Genomic DNA, 16,418 nt, shown 5'->3' on the forward strand with positions numbered 1-16,418 from the left:
CGGGGTCAGCAACAGCAGCAACAACCGATAGGCCTACAGCTGACTCAACCTACAAATAACCCAAATCAGCAACAAATGCAACCAAATGTGTCGGGTGTACAACAGCAACCACCAGTACAGTAACAGCAACAGCAGGGTTTTACCCGGGGTGGACCGTCATCAGCAGCTAGTCAATTTGTTATTCAATGGACAAAGACAGGTACCACCAGAGAATCAAGCTAACACGGGTGATATGCATATTAGGCGACAGCATCGTTAGCAAGAGGAACGCAGGCCTGGGAAATGTTCAATTACACGGAGGAGGAGTGGTTAAGTGGGAAGGAACGGGTGGTGCCATGATTTCAAACATGTATGATAAATTGGGCGTACTGTTACGTCATAACCGGTTTCCAACAACAGTCATTCTTCATGTTGGAACCAATAACATCTTCAACGCATCGATAACCTTAATACGCAATGGAGTGGAAGGACTATTGGTATACATACGCCAAGTTCTTCCGTTCACAAGAATAATCTGGTCAGACATTTTACCAAGATTGGGTTATTCTAAAGAAACAAGGAAAGGTGCAGGAATGAGGGCCACAATTAATATAAACAAATACGCTCACAAAATTTGTCGGGAGAAATTAGAGGGGAACGCAAATGTCATCACCCATTCACAGGTGTTCAATCCGTCTTACAGGAATGTGGATGGTCCAATCTTTGCACATGATTGCGTTCATCTTACACCCAAAGGGTATTTAATGTTCAGGCAAACCCTGGCAAATGCACTGTCATTTTTGAATAGCCACCCACATGAGTTTTCTTATCCTCCACGGTCAGCAAATGCAATATAAGCAAATAGCCAGTTCTATCTGGGTGGTTTATTTCCTTATATTATTTCTTAATCATGTTATGATATCAATTATCATATTGCCTAATAATTAGGCTAATATTATGCTAACTTATAGTATGTTATGTTAAATTAGCTTTCAGTGGTAGTTTACCGGGAAGTAATGGCTAGGGGTAGGGTTTGCTCTCCGATTTACTCTGGTCCTAATATATATATATATTACCTACAGTAAATTAGCTTTCAGGGGTAGGTTTACCAGGAAGTAGTGGCTAAGCGTTGATTTGCTCTCTGATGTACTCTGGCCCTAATATATATTATGTACAGTTAATTAGCTTTCAGTGGTAGGTTTAGCGGGAAGTAATGGCTAGGGGTAGGGTTTGCTCTCCGATTTACTCTGGTCCTAATATATATATTACCTACAGTAAATTAGCTTTCAGTGGTAGGTTTACCGGGAAGTAGTGGCTAAGGGTTGATTTGGTCTCCGATGTACTCTGGCCCTAATATATATTATGTACAGTTAATTAGCTTTCAGTGGTAGGTTTACCGGGAAGTAGTGGCTATGGGTAGGGTTTGCTCTCCAATTTTACTCAAGTCCTAATATACATTTTATACAGTTAATTAGCTTACTAGTAGTAGGTTTACTGGGAAGCAGTGGCTATGGGAAGGTTTACCTGGGTCCAAATATACATTTTATATATATTTCAGTATGTTAAATTAGCCTTGGTATTTTATCGAGAGGTTGTGACTATGGGTAGTTGGTCATCATCAATTATAGCAATTAAGAAATTATTGATGGTATATCAGCTGGTATATGTATAAAGAAATAATAGTTGCGAATAAATGATCCTCTTTGAGGGCAGACAAGTCCTCACTATATTTTAGTTCATGCCTGGTTATTCTCAGTCTAGGGGTAATTGATGTATATTACCATTACTTATAATATTACTTGTCAGCAAGAACTGGAAAAAGATGCATACATCTATACTATGTCAATCTTTTAATGTTTACTAATTTTGGGTAATAGCACAACAATGTTTGATGTCTCAGTTTAATAGCTTACTCTTTGCATTGTGTTTGGTAAATATAAATAAATTTTGTCAACCAGATATGTGCAAGACTTCAGTGGGCATAAGCATCCAGGATGTCCAACAACAAGAAAGAAGGACTAGATCCAGAGGACATGGATATCCAACAGGCCGAATGTTACGCACAGGGAAGAACAGAATGGTGGAAGATCACTCAGCAGATCGCAAGGGGACAACCCTATCCTACATACCGTGACCCAAGGCAAGTAAAATCAGATATAGCCGAAACTGAAATTGTCTATAAACTGAGGTGGTCAACCCTATTCGCCGATCGCACGGTCATCTCACAACAAGGTTCTACCTCCAAAGTGTGTGCTGTGTGTGTCTACGCCTGTCAAACACATGTTTTAAGTACTGTGTACGCTTTGCAAAAGCCATCTGACGCGTTGCTAGAAGATCACTCAGCAGATCACTCGGCAAAGTGTGAAAAAACGTGAAAAACAAAAATGCACATTTTGCGCATGCATTTGCAGGGAGAACCTCGTTTTGGTAGCAAGATGACAGATCTGTGCAAAGGGCGAATAAACCAAAGCTTTTCTGCTTGAGGTCACACAATGAGGAATATTTTAAAACCCTTCTCTATTTGGGATATGATTTACAACATATGTGTTGGAAGAATTTTTTTATCATGCTGAACATTTGGTACAATTGTATTGCTATGTGAATCCTCTACCCACTGATACCAAATTAAGTACCAAAAATCTTCATAAGACAGCGATGCCACTTGGTGTTGTCAAAATTTCCCGAAAAACATGGAAAAATCCTGAAATTGCACTTTTCCCTAGATCCTTTTGCACAGGAAGGGTATAGCAAAAATTTCCTGAAATTTGTAAATTTTCTTCAAAATTTCCTGAAATCAGGAAATTTCCTTAAAAATGGCATATCTGATCTCACTATGTCATTATTTGCTGTACCTTTTTCAAACAACTCATGAGAAGTAAGGAACTGCCAGCAGTCCACGGCCGTCTGAAAGCTGTCTACCAACTCCTGTGTGATGCCAAGAGATTTGTTGAGGCACACTGTAGCTGGTGGGAACTGAGGACTATCATCTGACCCATCTGAATCACCCTAGGAATTAAGAAACCATTGGTAGATAAAACTTTAATGTATAATATTAAGGTATACATGCTGTATTAAAATGATTGGTACCCATCAGTTTCCAGTGATTATGGACATGACTGTCACTTCAAAATGCAACATAGGATCCGCATTATTTGTTGATTTATGTCATAAACAGTCATATAACTATGAATTATGGTCATTTCAAGAGGATCCAAAGTTGCATTTGGAAGAAGCAGACTTTTATATAATCATCAAAACTGATGGGTACCAACCGTTTTGATACAGCTTGCATATACATCAATCACTGTACTCTCATACTAAAAATAAAAAACATGCATTTGGCAGAATTCATATTTAGTTCAAGTATAAATCTTTAATGATATAAAGACTTCACAATAAGTAATGCAACCATTATGAATAAGCCCATATCCTCAGAACTATTAATCATATTCACAATATTTTAACATAGAAAGGTGATTTATGTACATGCATTTTGATACCCAATTCGCCTAAATTCATTTAGTATTTTTAAAGGGAAAAAAAATTTAAAAGTTGCACTTACAGCGATTTTTTCTTTGAATTTTTGCATGAAAAACCATGTTTTGATTTTTTATAAATACCCAACAGGATTGCACATATGCAGGGATAAAAGTCCACTTTTTACAAAAAACCTGAATAAGAAGGAAAACAGCATGAAAATGACCAAAATGGCCTTAAAACGGGCTGAAAATAAAAGAAATTGCGTAAATCTGGACTACAAAAAAACCACCTGAATTCAGTAAAAATCCTGAAAACTTGCATCCCTGCATATGTTTAGCATTCCACTGGTCTCTTTTGGCTTTATCATGGGTATAGCAGTTCTTGGAATTAAAAAAAAAAAAAAAAAATATGGGTTTTTATTATTTTTAAAGAAAAATCAAGAAAATCATCAACCCTGTCACCAAGATACTCTGGGCTGGTGCCTATTAGGCTATTCCATTTAAATACACTCTACCCCTTTTGGAAATATATTCCACATGGGGAGTAAGAATTTTAAATGGAATGAACATATTAGGCAGCTCCATTTGAAACTCACCTTCCCTCTGTGAACGATTCATGGTGAATCTTTCTCAGATTCAAATGAAGCTGCCTAAAATGTCCATTCCATTTAACATTCATACTCCTCCTGTGGAAGATATTTCCAAAATCTTCCACAGGGGTAGTATGGATTTTAAATGGAATAGCCCATTTTAGATACTTACCGGGTCACGGAGCTCTCCTGCTTCATATTTCCTTTTCTTGTGCTTGTGTCTTTTGCTCTTCTTTTTTGACTCCAAATCATCTAAGAGCACCATTGCAGGTTGTTGCGATGTAGTGGCATTGCTCATACCTGTAAACGATGATACAAATGATAACACACACCAAGAGGTTATCAACTTAATACCAAGATCGATTTATAGTGCTATAGTCTGTATATCTACCTCGAGTCACCGGCACTAGCTTTGAAGTTCAGCGTGTACTGCGTTGGCTTAGCGTGGTTTCTTGCGTGTACATATGCGGCACGTTGATCATGTGCATAAAAGTATGTACATGCAACAAGTAACGCTGAGCTAACAAAGAACACACCAAAGACAGTGCCAGTGACTTGAGTATAGTATGCAAGAAAGCACCATTGGCCAGACACAATGACCGACAAGGGTTATTGTGTCCAAGTCTCATTGAAATCCATCAAACCATGAGGGAGGCATCAACTAAAGAGCCACTGGTTAACATTTTTTTACATAAGGATTGTTGCGTAATTATATTATGATGTCAGACCCGGTCTGGAGTAAATAGTAAATACGTTGTAAATACGTTGAGAGTGTTGTTGCTAAGATGGATGCCTCCTGACAAGAATAAAGTCTGATAAAGTTAACTAATGTTTGAGCTTGTATTATCTAAATAAACCCTATAAGTGAACTCAATATAATGTAGGAACTCATCTAAATAGACAAGGATAACATTTTTTGTAAAAGTTTAACATTTTTTTTGCAAAAGGGTAACATTTTTCTGCACAGACAGCCATACATTGGAGCTCATTTTGTAGTCCCCTTCTAAACGACGCTTGGCATGGACAATCAAGAATGTGTTTGAAGGCTAAAAGGCAGCATTTTAGTGATTTCTGATTTCAAAAGCTTGTAACAAGGTGTACCATCTTCACCACATTACAAATCAAAGCTGAACATATGTTTCTTATAAACACATCATACTTACTTGCAAATTGATTGGGGTCAACACCACATGCATACTTAAAGACAGCTCGTAGGAACAACAAAACTGTGGCATAGAAAGTAGGTTTACGAAGAGTGCTGCTATGAAAGTCTTCATTCTTGTCATGTGAGCCACTGATATGCTGCCACTGGTCTCGAAAACTCCTGCATTGGAAAACAAGATAAAATGAAATAGAATGGAAACACCTCATGATAAAAGATCCATAGCTTATATGTTCCCCCTGACGCTTTTTGAAATCCCAAAAAGGTATGTGTAGCCTTATTTGTTTTACATATCTGGACCAATTTAGAGCATAACACGTCATTGCGTCCAGTTGCAATGCTTCATTATGTAAAATAAGAAGCCATCTTAAAAGTTACACCCGAATCCATAATAGTCAACTTTCCTTAACAAATCATGATTAGGCCTTGCCTGAAGTATTACTTGAGAGTATACTCCTGTGGACTCAGATGTATCTTTTAAAACAGCCTCTTTTTTACATAAGACAACACATATATATCTTCTTACATTTCTTAAAATATTTTTTTCAATTTATTTCAAAAATTGTTAGGGGAAACTTTAAAAATGTGGATCCTATAGAGCTAAAATAAAACAGGTGTGACATTCACACTTGTCACAACACTTGTGTTGAAATTATTTCTCCTCATCATGACTTCTTTTGTGCGCGATCATCTTCTGAGGTAAATCCAATGTTAACTAGACATCTTCTTTGGCTGTTGTAGCTGCATCAAGCTTACACAACTGTTAACCACTCTCATTATTCTGCGATTTCATATAGATCTAGACCAATGAGGTAGAGGTAGAATCAAAGAGTACTGACTCTGCCATATTTGCATATTTGCCATAGCGTTACGTATGGTGAGATTTTGAGTCAGTAATCTTTAGGTATAATATACTTGATTTAGACCCACTTCAATTGTTACTACACACAGCAGTTGAAGAGAGTATCCCATCATGCATTACAGTTTATCTGCTTGCTCCATAGCAAATGTATACAAAAAATAAGTAAGAGCCGCTTAAATATTGAGAGCTATGGATAGTTTCATATTTTTTCAAACAAAAGTCTAAGCTCCCCTTATATAAGAGAATAATTGAAAGTTGATGTGAAGGATTTCGTGTACACTTTCGATGGCATGTGCAGTTCTGCTATGGTACCACAGAGCATGATGGGATACACCTATCAGCTGCTGTGGTAACTAGATAACCGAAAGGAGTCCTCAGACAGATCCATGAGGACACTTTCTTACGGGTGGGCACTATTCGGGTCAAATATGGTGACCAACTGACCAAATAAGGCTATGCTAAGCCCTCTCTGTTACCTTTCATGTGATGGTATACATTTGGTTACCCAATCACATCTCTCTGATATCAGAATCAACAACTGGTGTAAATTCTTCCACGGATTGGCAAGCATGCCATCTTTATCCTGTACACCCATACCAGACCCCTGTGTCAAGACGTCTGGTGGTCCTGTTGGAGAGACTGGACTTGTTTCAGATCGTCTGTTTGGTTGCGACAGATACACCATATAGAACTCCATGGCTCTCTGTAGCCACTTTGAGTACTGTTTCGCAGATAACTGCATATTTGCTGTGGCACATATTATTGGCAAGACTTCGCACACTGAAAAAAGAAGAAAACGAATCATTAATTACTGTTTATTCTTAAACACTTGAGAATGTTCTTGCAATCTTATTGGTTCTTACCCGTGTGATATGACACAATATCACACACTTTAGTGTATGCGTGTTGACGCTATACTCGTACGAGCTATCAGAGGTGCATAGCAACAAGAGGACTGAACGATTCTAAGCCCAAAGTAATTGCTTGTAAAATGTAGGATTTAATTTGATTAAAATTTGGTATACTTATATGATTAAAAGGGCATTTCGTGATCCACAGCCTCATCCCCCCACTTTTCTCAAAAAAAGTTGAGATTTTTATACCACTGGAAACCTCTGGCTACAGTATGTTTATCTACCAAATATTTCTTGCAGATTGATTCGTTTAGCAAAAATATCGTCAAATTTTAATTTCGTTCTGAACGAAGTTACAACAGTGGACTATGTTGCAGTGTAATACACATAATCATGTATAACTCGCAAACGCAAAATCGGAATCAACTGAAATTTTGGGAATAAGCTTTTTTCGTGGATATGTACTGAAAATGTCATAAAAAAGTGGATACTAGGATCACAAAATCCTCCTTTAATATATTTATTTGAATTGAAATGTTTAAGAATGAGAATAAAGGTATTGTTGCTAGCCACTGGAGTGTATCTATCGTCTCATACAAGACGCGACATCATTATTTTTGGCGTAAAACAACTCACCTTCACCTTATTGTTTTACTTAAAATAATGATGTGTTATATGAGACAATACCGTAAACGTTCGCCTAATGGCGCTATGGGCTGCCTTGACATACCTGGAATTTTAGGCACAATCTAAAAGTGCCCTCCCGTAAAAACCCCAGCAGCAAATAAGGGCATGTACCCTTAATTCTTGTTGGGATTTTCAGAGAAGGGAGCTCTCTATTTGTACATGAAATTTACCCCAAGGCAAAAGAACCCATGTGCGCCATTAGGTGAACATTTACGGTAGATGCACTCCAGTGGCTAAAAACAATACCTTTATTCTCTAAATTGTCTTGAAAATAGACAGTGTGTAAAATATGATGCACAAATGTAGCATAAACATATAAATGATGCCTAGTCAGTCAATCAATCAATCAATCAGGCAAGCAAGCAAGCAAGCAAGCAAGCAAGCAAGCAAGCAAGCAAGCAAGCAAGCAAGCAATTAATCAATGAAATCTATCAATTGACCAAACTTACCCAATAATTTTCTGAAATGATTGACAGCTCCCAATTTATCACCAGCCTTCTCCGCCTCCAGAAGGCTTTCAACCAAGACTACCTGAAAGGGGAAAACGGTAAAAATGTTAAAAGGAACATGTCAAAATTTCCATGGATAAAATGTCATGCACATCTTACAAGAGATCATCTGAAACATTGTATGACAAGCTGACCTGCGGAGGTCAATCACTATTTTCATCAATCAATTAATCAAAAATTTGGGACTCCTACTCATCAAGATCACAGCCACCTTAATCTCAAAAAAGGTGTTTAATATTCTTCCTACACTGTACAAATTGTTTTTAAGTGCAGTGATTTATAGTGCGCTATGCACAGGCACAATGCCTGGATGTTGATCCACAAGCCTCAGAACACTTTACAGATTTTCGCTGACCACTACGGGCCACATTATTCCATAAACCATTATACAACAACACAGGGATTTGCAGCTAAGAAGCGCACACCCTAGACATTCCACAATAGACCTACGCAGCCAGGATCATCTCTCTGAGTTTTGTACAGGTTACAATGAGACAATCAGCAATAAGTTCCAGGGTTTCAAACCCACAACCTCTTGCACCATAGTCGAACGCCTTATTGATTGAGCTAACTTGACTGCTTCATGGTCTGTACTTGACTGCATGGTCGCAGCAGCTAGCAACCTAATAGCGATATTTTATTCAACTTTTCATGGGTAACACTCACAACTTTGTGGATTAATACAGAAATGCAATGCATGCAGTTGAGTCATAGCCAGGGTTTATGTTAGGGAGTGTGGGGTGGGGGCTAAAAAGTGGACCTAACATGAATTTTATTTTCAAAAAAAGAGTGGATACTATGTTTTTTCCATGAAAGGTGACCCTTGTGATCCCCCCTGGCTATGCCTCTGCATAGCACATACATAATTATACCAAGTGCACTTTGTATATTGTGTGACTTATACAAGCGTTTCTGAATTTACACTGGAATTATCGTGGATCAACAATCACCTATCACCAATTGTCACTTGATTGTTGCTGAATGGCTTATATGTTGTGTCTTGAGTCACAGTGGTCAACAAATTTCTGTAAATTGTGCTGAGGCTTGTGGGTTTATGCATGTTTGTAGCGCCCTTCAAATCACTGTGCTTTTATTTTTTTCTTCTTTTATTAATTCCTAGTGTCAATATCCTGTATAACACTACCTAAAGAATAATGTTCATCAGCTATCAAACCAGCCCTCAAATTAATCCATGGCAGCCATGGCATAATTGCCCATCCCCACTGCCGTAATGCCCTCAAAATATGTCCTTTACCGACAGCAGTCATTTGCTGTGCCCTCTAATGAAGTTGCCGTCGGTGCCCCAGCCCTGCCCATTCATTATTATAAAATCATCTATCAGACTGTTTGTGCGTGTTTTCTTCGCTTTTGAGAAATTGCCTTGGTGCCCTTCTCCAATTTTCAACAGTCACCATAATGCCCTCTTGAAATATTACAAACTGCCGTGCTGCCTTGCCTTTTCAGTGAAAATCCAAGGCAATTATCAACTTGCCCTTAAAAAGTTGCCGTGCCCCTTCAGATCCTTAATTCGAGGGCTGTATCAAACAAATCAAAGATACAGAAATTGTTGAACAGCTTACCCCATGCTCCATAATAGCATCAGGAAATTTCTTAATCATCAGCAATTTTAATTTGCACTTTTGAAACGTATCTGTTGCATGATCTGAAATAAGACAAAAAAGTAAATAAAGGTCATGTTAAAATAGGTTATTATTAATAAAAAGTTCACTTATATTTTACAACATTAGTGTTCATGTTCACTTGTGTTTGTGTGGATGGGTGTGTTATGTGTGTGTCTGTGTGCACAGCAATTTCTCCTAAACAAAGACACAGCATCACCATCACCATCTGCTGAAGACGCAAGTCAACTAGCGAAAATGTTCCAGGTGAGCAAGAAATAGTAAAGTGTTGAATTTAAACTCTTTATTCAAAGACACAACTGATTTTCAATAGGATTAAACCAAACATACCTGTAATGGAGACAATTATATTATTTCTCCATTTTATTTTGGGTGTAATGTTTCAGAAAGAGATAAATCGTAAATATTTCATGCTATGTCTGTCATTGCATGCATGGTTCATATGTATATCAGTGGGAGATTCCATACAAACAGACACATAAAACAAGCTCCAATGTTTAAGATCTATAGATGCCTGTGTAAAACTTACCAGCACACCGAAGAAGAATGTCAAACTGTGCTTCAGCTGGCAGAGACTCAAACAGCTCTGTATGGGAGTAGTGAAAGGAAGAAACAACATATTTCAACACAGAACACATGTTTCACACAGCAATCTTATTTGTCAATAGAGTACTTGCACGAAAGGTCATTAGTTCAAATCATCCTCCAGACACGCTCCAGAAGATATGTAAATACATGGAGTACAAAAGAAAGATCAATACCAGTTAAACAGGCGGTTGGTATTGTACTCCATGCATTTGCATGTCTTCTGGAGCGTGTCTGGAGAATGATTTGAACTACTGACCTTCCTTGCAAGCACGCTATATTCTTATTCTATTACAACTGAATTCTATCACAATTTGCTACTCCAGTGGCACCCCCTATGGAAGATATTATTTTAATTTATATCACTCATACATAAATTCTAGACAGTTCATTGGTTGATTACCATTTATCATTTTTACCATCAGCTTCTTTGTGTGATAGTTTTTACCATCATAGTGCTGCGCCATAGTGTGCCTGTGCCAAGCTGTGCGCTGACTCTTAGACGCGCCAATTTAGTTATGAGGTGGACCCCAAAATGTGAAGTATATCACAGCAAAACATGGTGTTATGTTGATGAAAAAATGTATTTCCTACCTTAAATAGTATTTTAGTAATATAATTTATGTACGAGTGATATAAAACAAATATTAACTGTCTTAAATTTGTGCAATGGTTGAAATATTGTTCCATTCCACTCGCCGTTCAGGCTCGTGGAATGGAACAATCCATCTTTCACCTCGTGATTATATTTCAACCATCACACTCATAGACAATTAATATTTGTATACTATTAAAGTGATGGCAGATTTCGAAAATCAAGGCAACCACAATTTAGGCAAGGACATTACCTTGATATATCAATGAGACGAATGATGTAGAAATCACCAAGTTACAAAACAAAAACTTTTCAACTTTCATCAACAACATTTACCATAGCAGATCCCATTGTCCAAACTCACCAGATTGAACAAGGTTATTGTCATGTACGCCAGTCATGATTAGTACAAATACTGTCAATATTTAAATTTGTACCTTCCAGCAGTTTTTGTTTCATAACTTGGTGATTTCTGCATCATTTGCCATCATTGATATCTCAAATTCAAGAAATCATCCATATTGTGGTCACCTTAATTTTCTAAATCTGCCATCACTTTGGCTGTGGGGTCAAAATCATAAACTGCTACCATATTTATTATGCAGACTGGGTACTGTTGTTTCATTAGGAACTTAAATAGAAAATAATAGTTTCCAATAGCAGTTTATCCCAACCATGAAAAGACAACCCTTTTTCCCATTCTACAAGTACACAGCATCAAATGTGTAATAGAAATCTCATCACTTTTGGCTGTGGGGTCAAAATCATAAACTGCTACCATATTTATTATGCAGACTGGGTACTGTTGTTTCATTAGGAACTTAAATAGAAAATAATAGTTTCCAATAGCAGTTTATCCCAACCATGAAAAGACAACCCTTTTTCCCATTCTACAAGTACACAGCATCAAATGTGTAATAGAAATCTCATCACTTTGAATGTATGTATTACATATCATATTGTAGTTATTTGTTTACCTTGTAGAAATTCTGCTGATGTGTCTTGATATTCTGACTGCAATGCATGGGTAACCAGTTGAAGTTCCTGCCATAGAATAGCTTCTTCATGGAAATGCTTGAACCTGTATGGTATCGTTGGAAAAAAATAAAAATTACAATTAGTTTACTGATACTTGGAACAGACTAAAATAACAACTAGTTTTTAGTTCTAAAACAAAATCCAATATAAAATAGGTGATGTTGACATACCACAATGATGTTTCGTGCTCTAACACAGCATTGGTCATAGATGTGCAGAAGGAAGTAGTTTCCACAATCCCTGTTGAGTGTATTAGCCTGCCCCCTCTTTCTTATTCAAATAGATTCTTTTATGTGCCTTCTTTTCCTGTTGGTTTCAATGTCTCTTATTTTGGCTTAGTCCCATCCGATCACGTGATTGTCTTCGGCGACATTGAGGTATATCAACATCACCTATTTTATATTGGATTTGTTTTAGAATTTTGTAAATAATTTCAATGGACAATCCTGATGAATCTAGTTGCGAACAATTAGTTTAATGATACCTGTTTGGAATCATTGGAACAGACTAAAAATAACAATTAGTTGACTGATACCCATTTGGTAAAATTGGAACAGACTAAAACTAACAATTAGTTTACTGATTCTTTCTATGTACAAATGCTTTTTCCTTGTGATTGGATGTTTTAGTCAAACATTAAGTTAGCAAGAATAAAACCCCTTTGTCACAGCAACAACAATAATCTATAGAAAGATTTACACACATCAATATTATAAATAAAGTGTGTCTGAAGTCAAACTAATAATCCTAGGATGAAAGGGTTGGATGATGATTTAAGATTAACCCCCTGAGCACTACCTGCCGATCTAACATTGCCTCTGATTGGTCAATTACATGATATTTTCACTTTAATCACCAATCAGAATGGAGCTTTGCAAATAATTCACCCCAATTTTTTTTGTGGTGAAATTCAAGCCTTGAAATAAGCAGACTGGAACCAGGAGCAATTTTTTTTAACATTGCTCCTGGTTCACTGGTATTTTACAAGAACCAGGAGCTATTTCTGAAGAAACAGGAGCATTTCTGCATACAATACAGCATACCAGCACTACTGCATCAAGTGCATAACTGGAACCAGGAGCAATTTGTTTCAGAACATTGCTCCTGGTTGATGTGAATTTTACAAGGACCAGGAGCAATTGGTGGCTTTACGAGAGCAAATTTGCTCCCCACACCCGCTTATTTCAAGGCTTGGTGAAATTATTCTAACAATGTTGCTGATTGGACCAATTGATAATGAAAACTTCTTTTTGGCCAATCGGCAGGTAGCTCTCATGTGGTTAAGATATTTATGGAATTTACTTGCACAGGTGCATAAAAATTGGGTGCTTTAGACAGCTATTACTTCCGTAAGTATGTATATTTAGGGGAGGGTGTAATTAGGTTTATACAGTCATTGTAAATATTTTTCCTAAAGATATTTTATTGTCACTTGAGTTTCTACTTTACATACATGTACCATCACAAACACAAAGATTGAAATGGCCATTTAAAGAAATAATGTAACATTTCCATCAAATTTTAATTTTGTTATTCTTTACTCAAAATGGTGAAATAATATAATAACTGTCAGGAAATGTTTTTGTCCATTTTAAGCCAAAATAACAAGGTAAAGTGAAAGAATCCCTGCTGAAACAAACCCTACTGGCTATTCTGGTTATTTAACATGGAGTTCTATTGGGGACCTAATATGCAAATTATGACATTATGTCAAAATTGCTCTGTTAACCTGTCCATCACATTAATTTGGCTGATTCCATTTGGGTGTAAGTTGTGTGTTAAAACATTACAAATATGAAAAAAAAACAATCAGGCTTGAAAAAATTGACCAATTTCATATTATAAGCTCGTACATCATCAGTCCCAGAACAACGCCAAATATGGATTAAAAGACCTTTGACCTTGGATGTACGACAGCATGTTATGATCTAATGGGAAACTGTGCACATCAACAAACACCATTTCTATCAAAAAGGCAATGGCCGATATAATTTGAAACCACATAAATTACTAGAGTTGGTTCTTCTCTTGGATTTGGACCAAGCTTTAGAATATCGACTGTTGCGTTTTGAAATAAAACAAACCAGAAATTTATCACCCATTGTAAAATATATGGCACATGTACCGAATACATGTACATACATTGGCTGACCTTGTGGATTTCCTGGCCCAGCCATGCTAACCACATAAGGAGATTATACGATTAACCTAGTGCAGCTATTGTCATAGCAGGGTATTATTATGTAATACTCCTGATCCATATTTGGCGTTCTCTTGGACTGATCATGGCTACCTACACTGAGCCCTCAATGGGCTATTCCATAATCCACACTACCCAGTACCCACATAGGGAGTATAAGTTTCAAATAGAATAATTTAGTAACTTCCATTTGAAATACTCACTCTAGTTGTGGAAGAGATAGGTAAAGCCATAATACATATACACGGAGAGTATGGGTTTCAAAATTATTAACCCTGACCAATTACATTTGAAAAACACCATCTGTGGAAGATATTTACAAAATCTTCCACAGGGCAAGTATGGATTTCAATTGGAATAACTCAACTAATCATTGTACCTCTGATCTGAAAAGTTGACCAAAATAAGAACAATGTACTGAAGTAAAACTCAAGATTATCTTTTAAAGATCGATGTCCGATTAATGTTTATACTTACATTTCAAGTAGAAGAGCGGCTGATGGCTTGACATTGCGAGCTGCTTTCTCAATGCAGTAGGCCTCAAACTGATCAAAACAAATTAAAAACAAATTAGAGAAATTCAGTCCTTGTTTTTTTCCAAATTAAGAAATCACTTTACTAATTTCCACAATGACACAATAGTTACTGTGTGGATAGAGATAGAGCATGGAACTATGATTTAAATACTTCAGTCACTTAAGGGATCTCGAATGAGCGCTTATGGTGTTTCGACAGTATTTTTGTGGGACATGAGAGCACCTCAGACGTGTCGAATTGCATTCTGAATATGAAGAATGTCTTTCTGATATCAAATAATTTTCATTTTTTGAAATTCACGATATAATACAAATTTTATAACACATTTCTACTGGAACTCATAACACTTTTCCATACGATGATGTAATGAACAACAGTTTAAGTGCCCCCATATGGTCACCCCCACAACAACAGCAGTAATGAAACCACTTGTGTTTTTGGTTTTATTGACATCTGCCTGTATTTGACCAAACAAACGGCTTGAACTTTGTTTTTCTACATCACTTTACAACTTCTGACTTTGATGTAATCCCCACCCAATCATTGAATATATTCAACAGTAGTTTCAAGCACAGTGTTGTGAAACCCAAATTCAAAATTGAAAGGAATTCGTCATTCTTCATTATCCTCCTGTTACTGGCAGGAGACACCGAATTAAACCCTGGGCCCGCCCTATTAAGTATCCCTGTCTTGTCTGCGAAAAGGCTGCCAATTGGGGTCAGGATTGCTTACAGTGCGATGAATGTTGTGGTTGGTACCACGTACAGTGCATGAAGATGCCATTTGCAATCTACGAAGCGCATGCAAATTCAAGCATGACTTGGATTTGTTACCAGTGTGGAATGCCTAACATCAGCCCATCAATCTTCCATTCACTGTCTGGCATTTCTCTGTCCAACTCATTCAGCAGTCTCAATGATACCATTCTGTCTGACAATACAACCACTGATGAGCTAGGTTCACCATTAGCAACATCTTCCCCAACTGCTTCAAGTAGTTCTGCTAACCGTAGGAATAAACGTCAACATATTCCCCAAACCAATCGCAAGTTGAAAGCCTTAGTTGTTAACTGCGACGGCTTATACAACAAGCTACCCCAGTTGGACTTATTGATAGACCGTCACAAACCAGATATAATATTTGGAACCGAATCTCATCTGAACCGTTCCATTTTCACATCCGAGATTACCCCACCTGGATTCACCACCTATAGAAGAGACAGAGTTGGTGCTAGAAAAGGTGGTATCTTTGTTATGGTTAAGGACGACCTAATTGCTAGTGAGGGTAATGTGATAGCAACTGATGCTGAGTTAACTTGGGTGGAGATACACATTCACGGTCAGAGACCACTCATTATGGGTTCTTTTTACCGCCCTCCCAAGTCGGCTTCTTCCAACCTTCAGCAACTGGCTGACTCATTAGCTGACATCCAGTTGAAGTACAAGAATGCTATTGTGATAGTTGCAGGTGACTTTAACCTAGCAGATATCGACTGGGTTAATCGTACAGTCAAATCGTATGCAGTGGAACCAACTAAATGTTCTCTTTTATTGGACATCTGTAATGAGTACGTCTTAGACCAACTCATCAAGGAGCCCACAAGAATATCTGGGGCCACCAAAAGCATCTTGGACCTTGTTATCACTACCCACCCTAACTATATTGAAAAGTGTAAAGTTGTTGATGGTATAAGTGACCATG

At 37.3% G+C, this 16,418-nt stretch overlaps 1 protein-coding gene across 1 annotated transcript in view; it reads right to left on the minus strand.

The window, feature by feature from the left end:
• LOC140155183 (integrator complex subunit 10-like) overlaps positions 1–16,418 on the minus strand; it is a 40,049-nt gene that overhangs the window by 20,776 nt on the left and 2,855 nt on the right. Inside the window, exons 2-10 of the mRNA XM_072177917.1 lie at positions 14,658–14,725; positions 11,920–12,023; positions 10,292–10,348; positions 9,703–9,785; positions 8,063–8,144; positions 6,549–6,852; positions 5,212–5,372; positions 4,221–4,348; positions 2,832–2,985 (exon numbers count right to left, since the gene is read on the minus strand). Coding sequence (XP_072034018.1) covers positions 2,832–2,985; positions 4,221–4,348; positions 5,212–5,372; positions 6,549–6,852; positions 8,063–8,144; positions 9,703–9,785; positions 10,292–10,348; positions 11,920–12,023; positions 14,658–14,725 — 1,141 coding nt within the window. The remainder of the gene's footprint in view (positions 1–2,831; positions 2,986–4,220; positions 4,349–5,211; positions 5,373–6,548; positions 6,853–8,062; positions 8,145–9,702; positions 9,786–10,291; positions 10,349–11,919; positions 12,024–14,657; positions 14,726–16,418) is intronic.

The sequence above is a fragment of the Amphiura filiformis genome, chromosome 6 (genome assembly GCF_039555335.1).
Source record: "Amphiura filiformis chromosome 6, Afil_fr2py, whole genome shotgun sequence".
In the NCBI taxonomy this organism is placed as follows: domain Eukaryota; kingdom Metazoa; phylum Echinodermata; class Ophiuroidea; order Amphilepidida; family Amphiuridae; genus Amphiura; species Amphiura filiformis.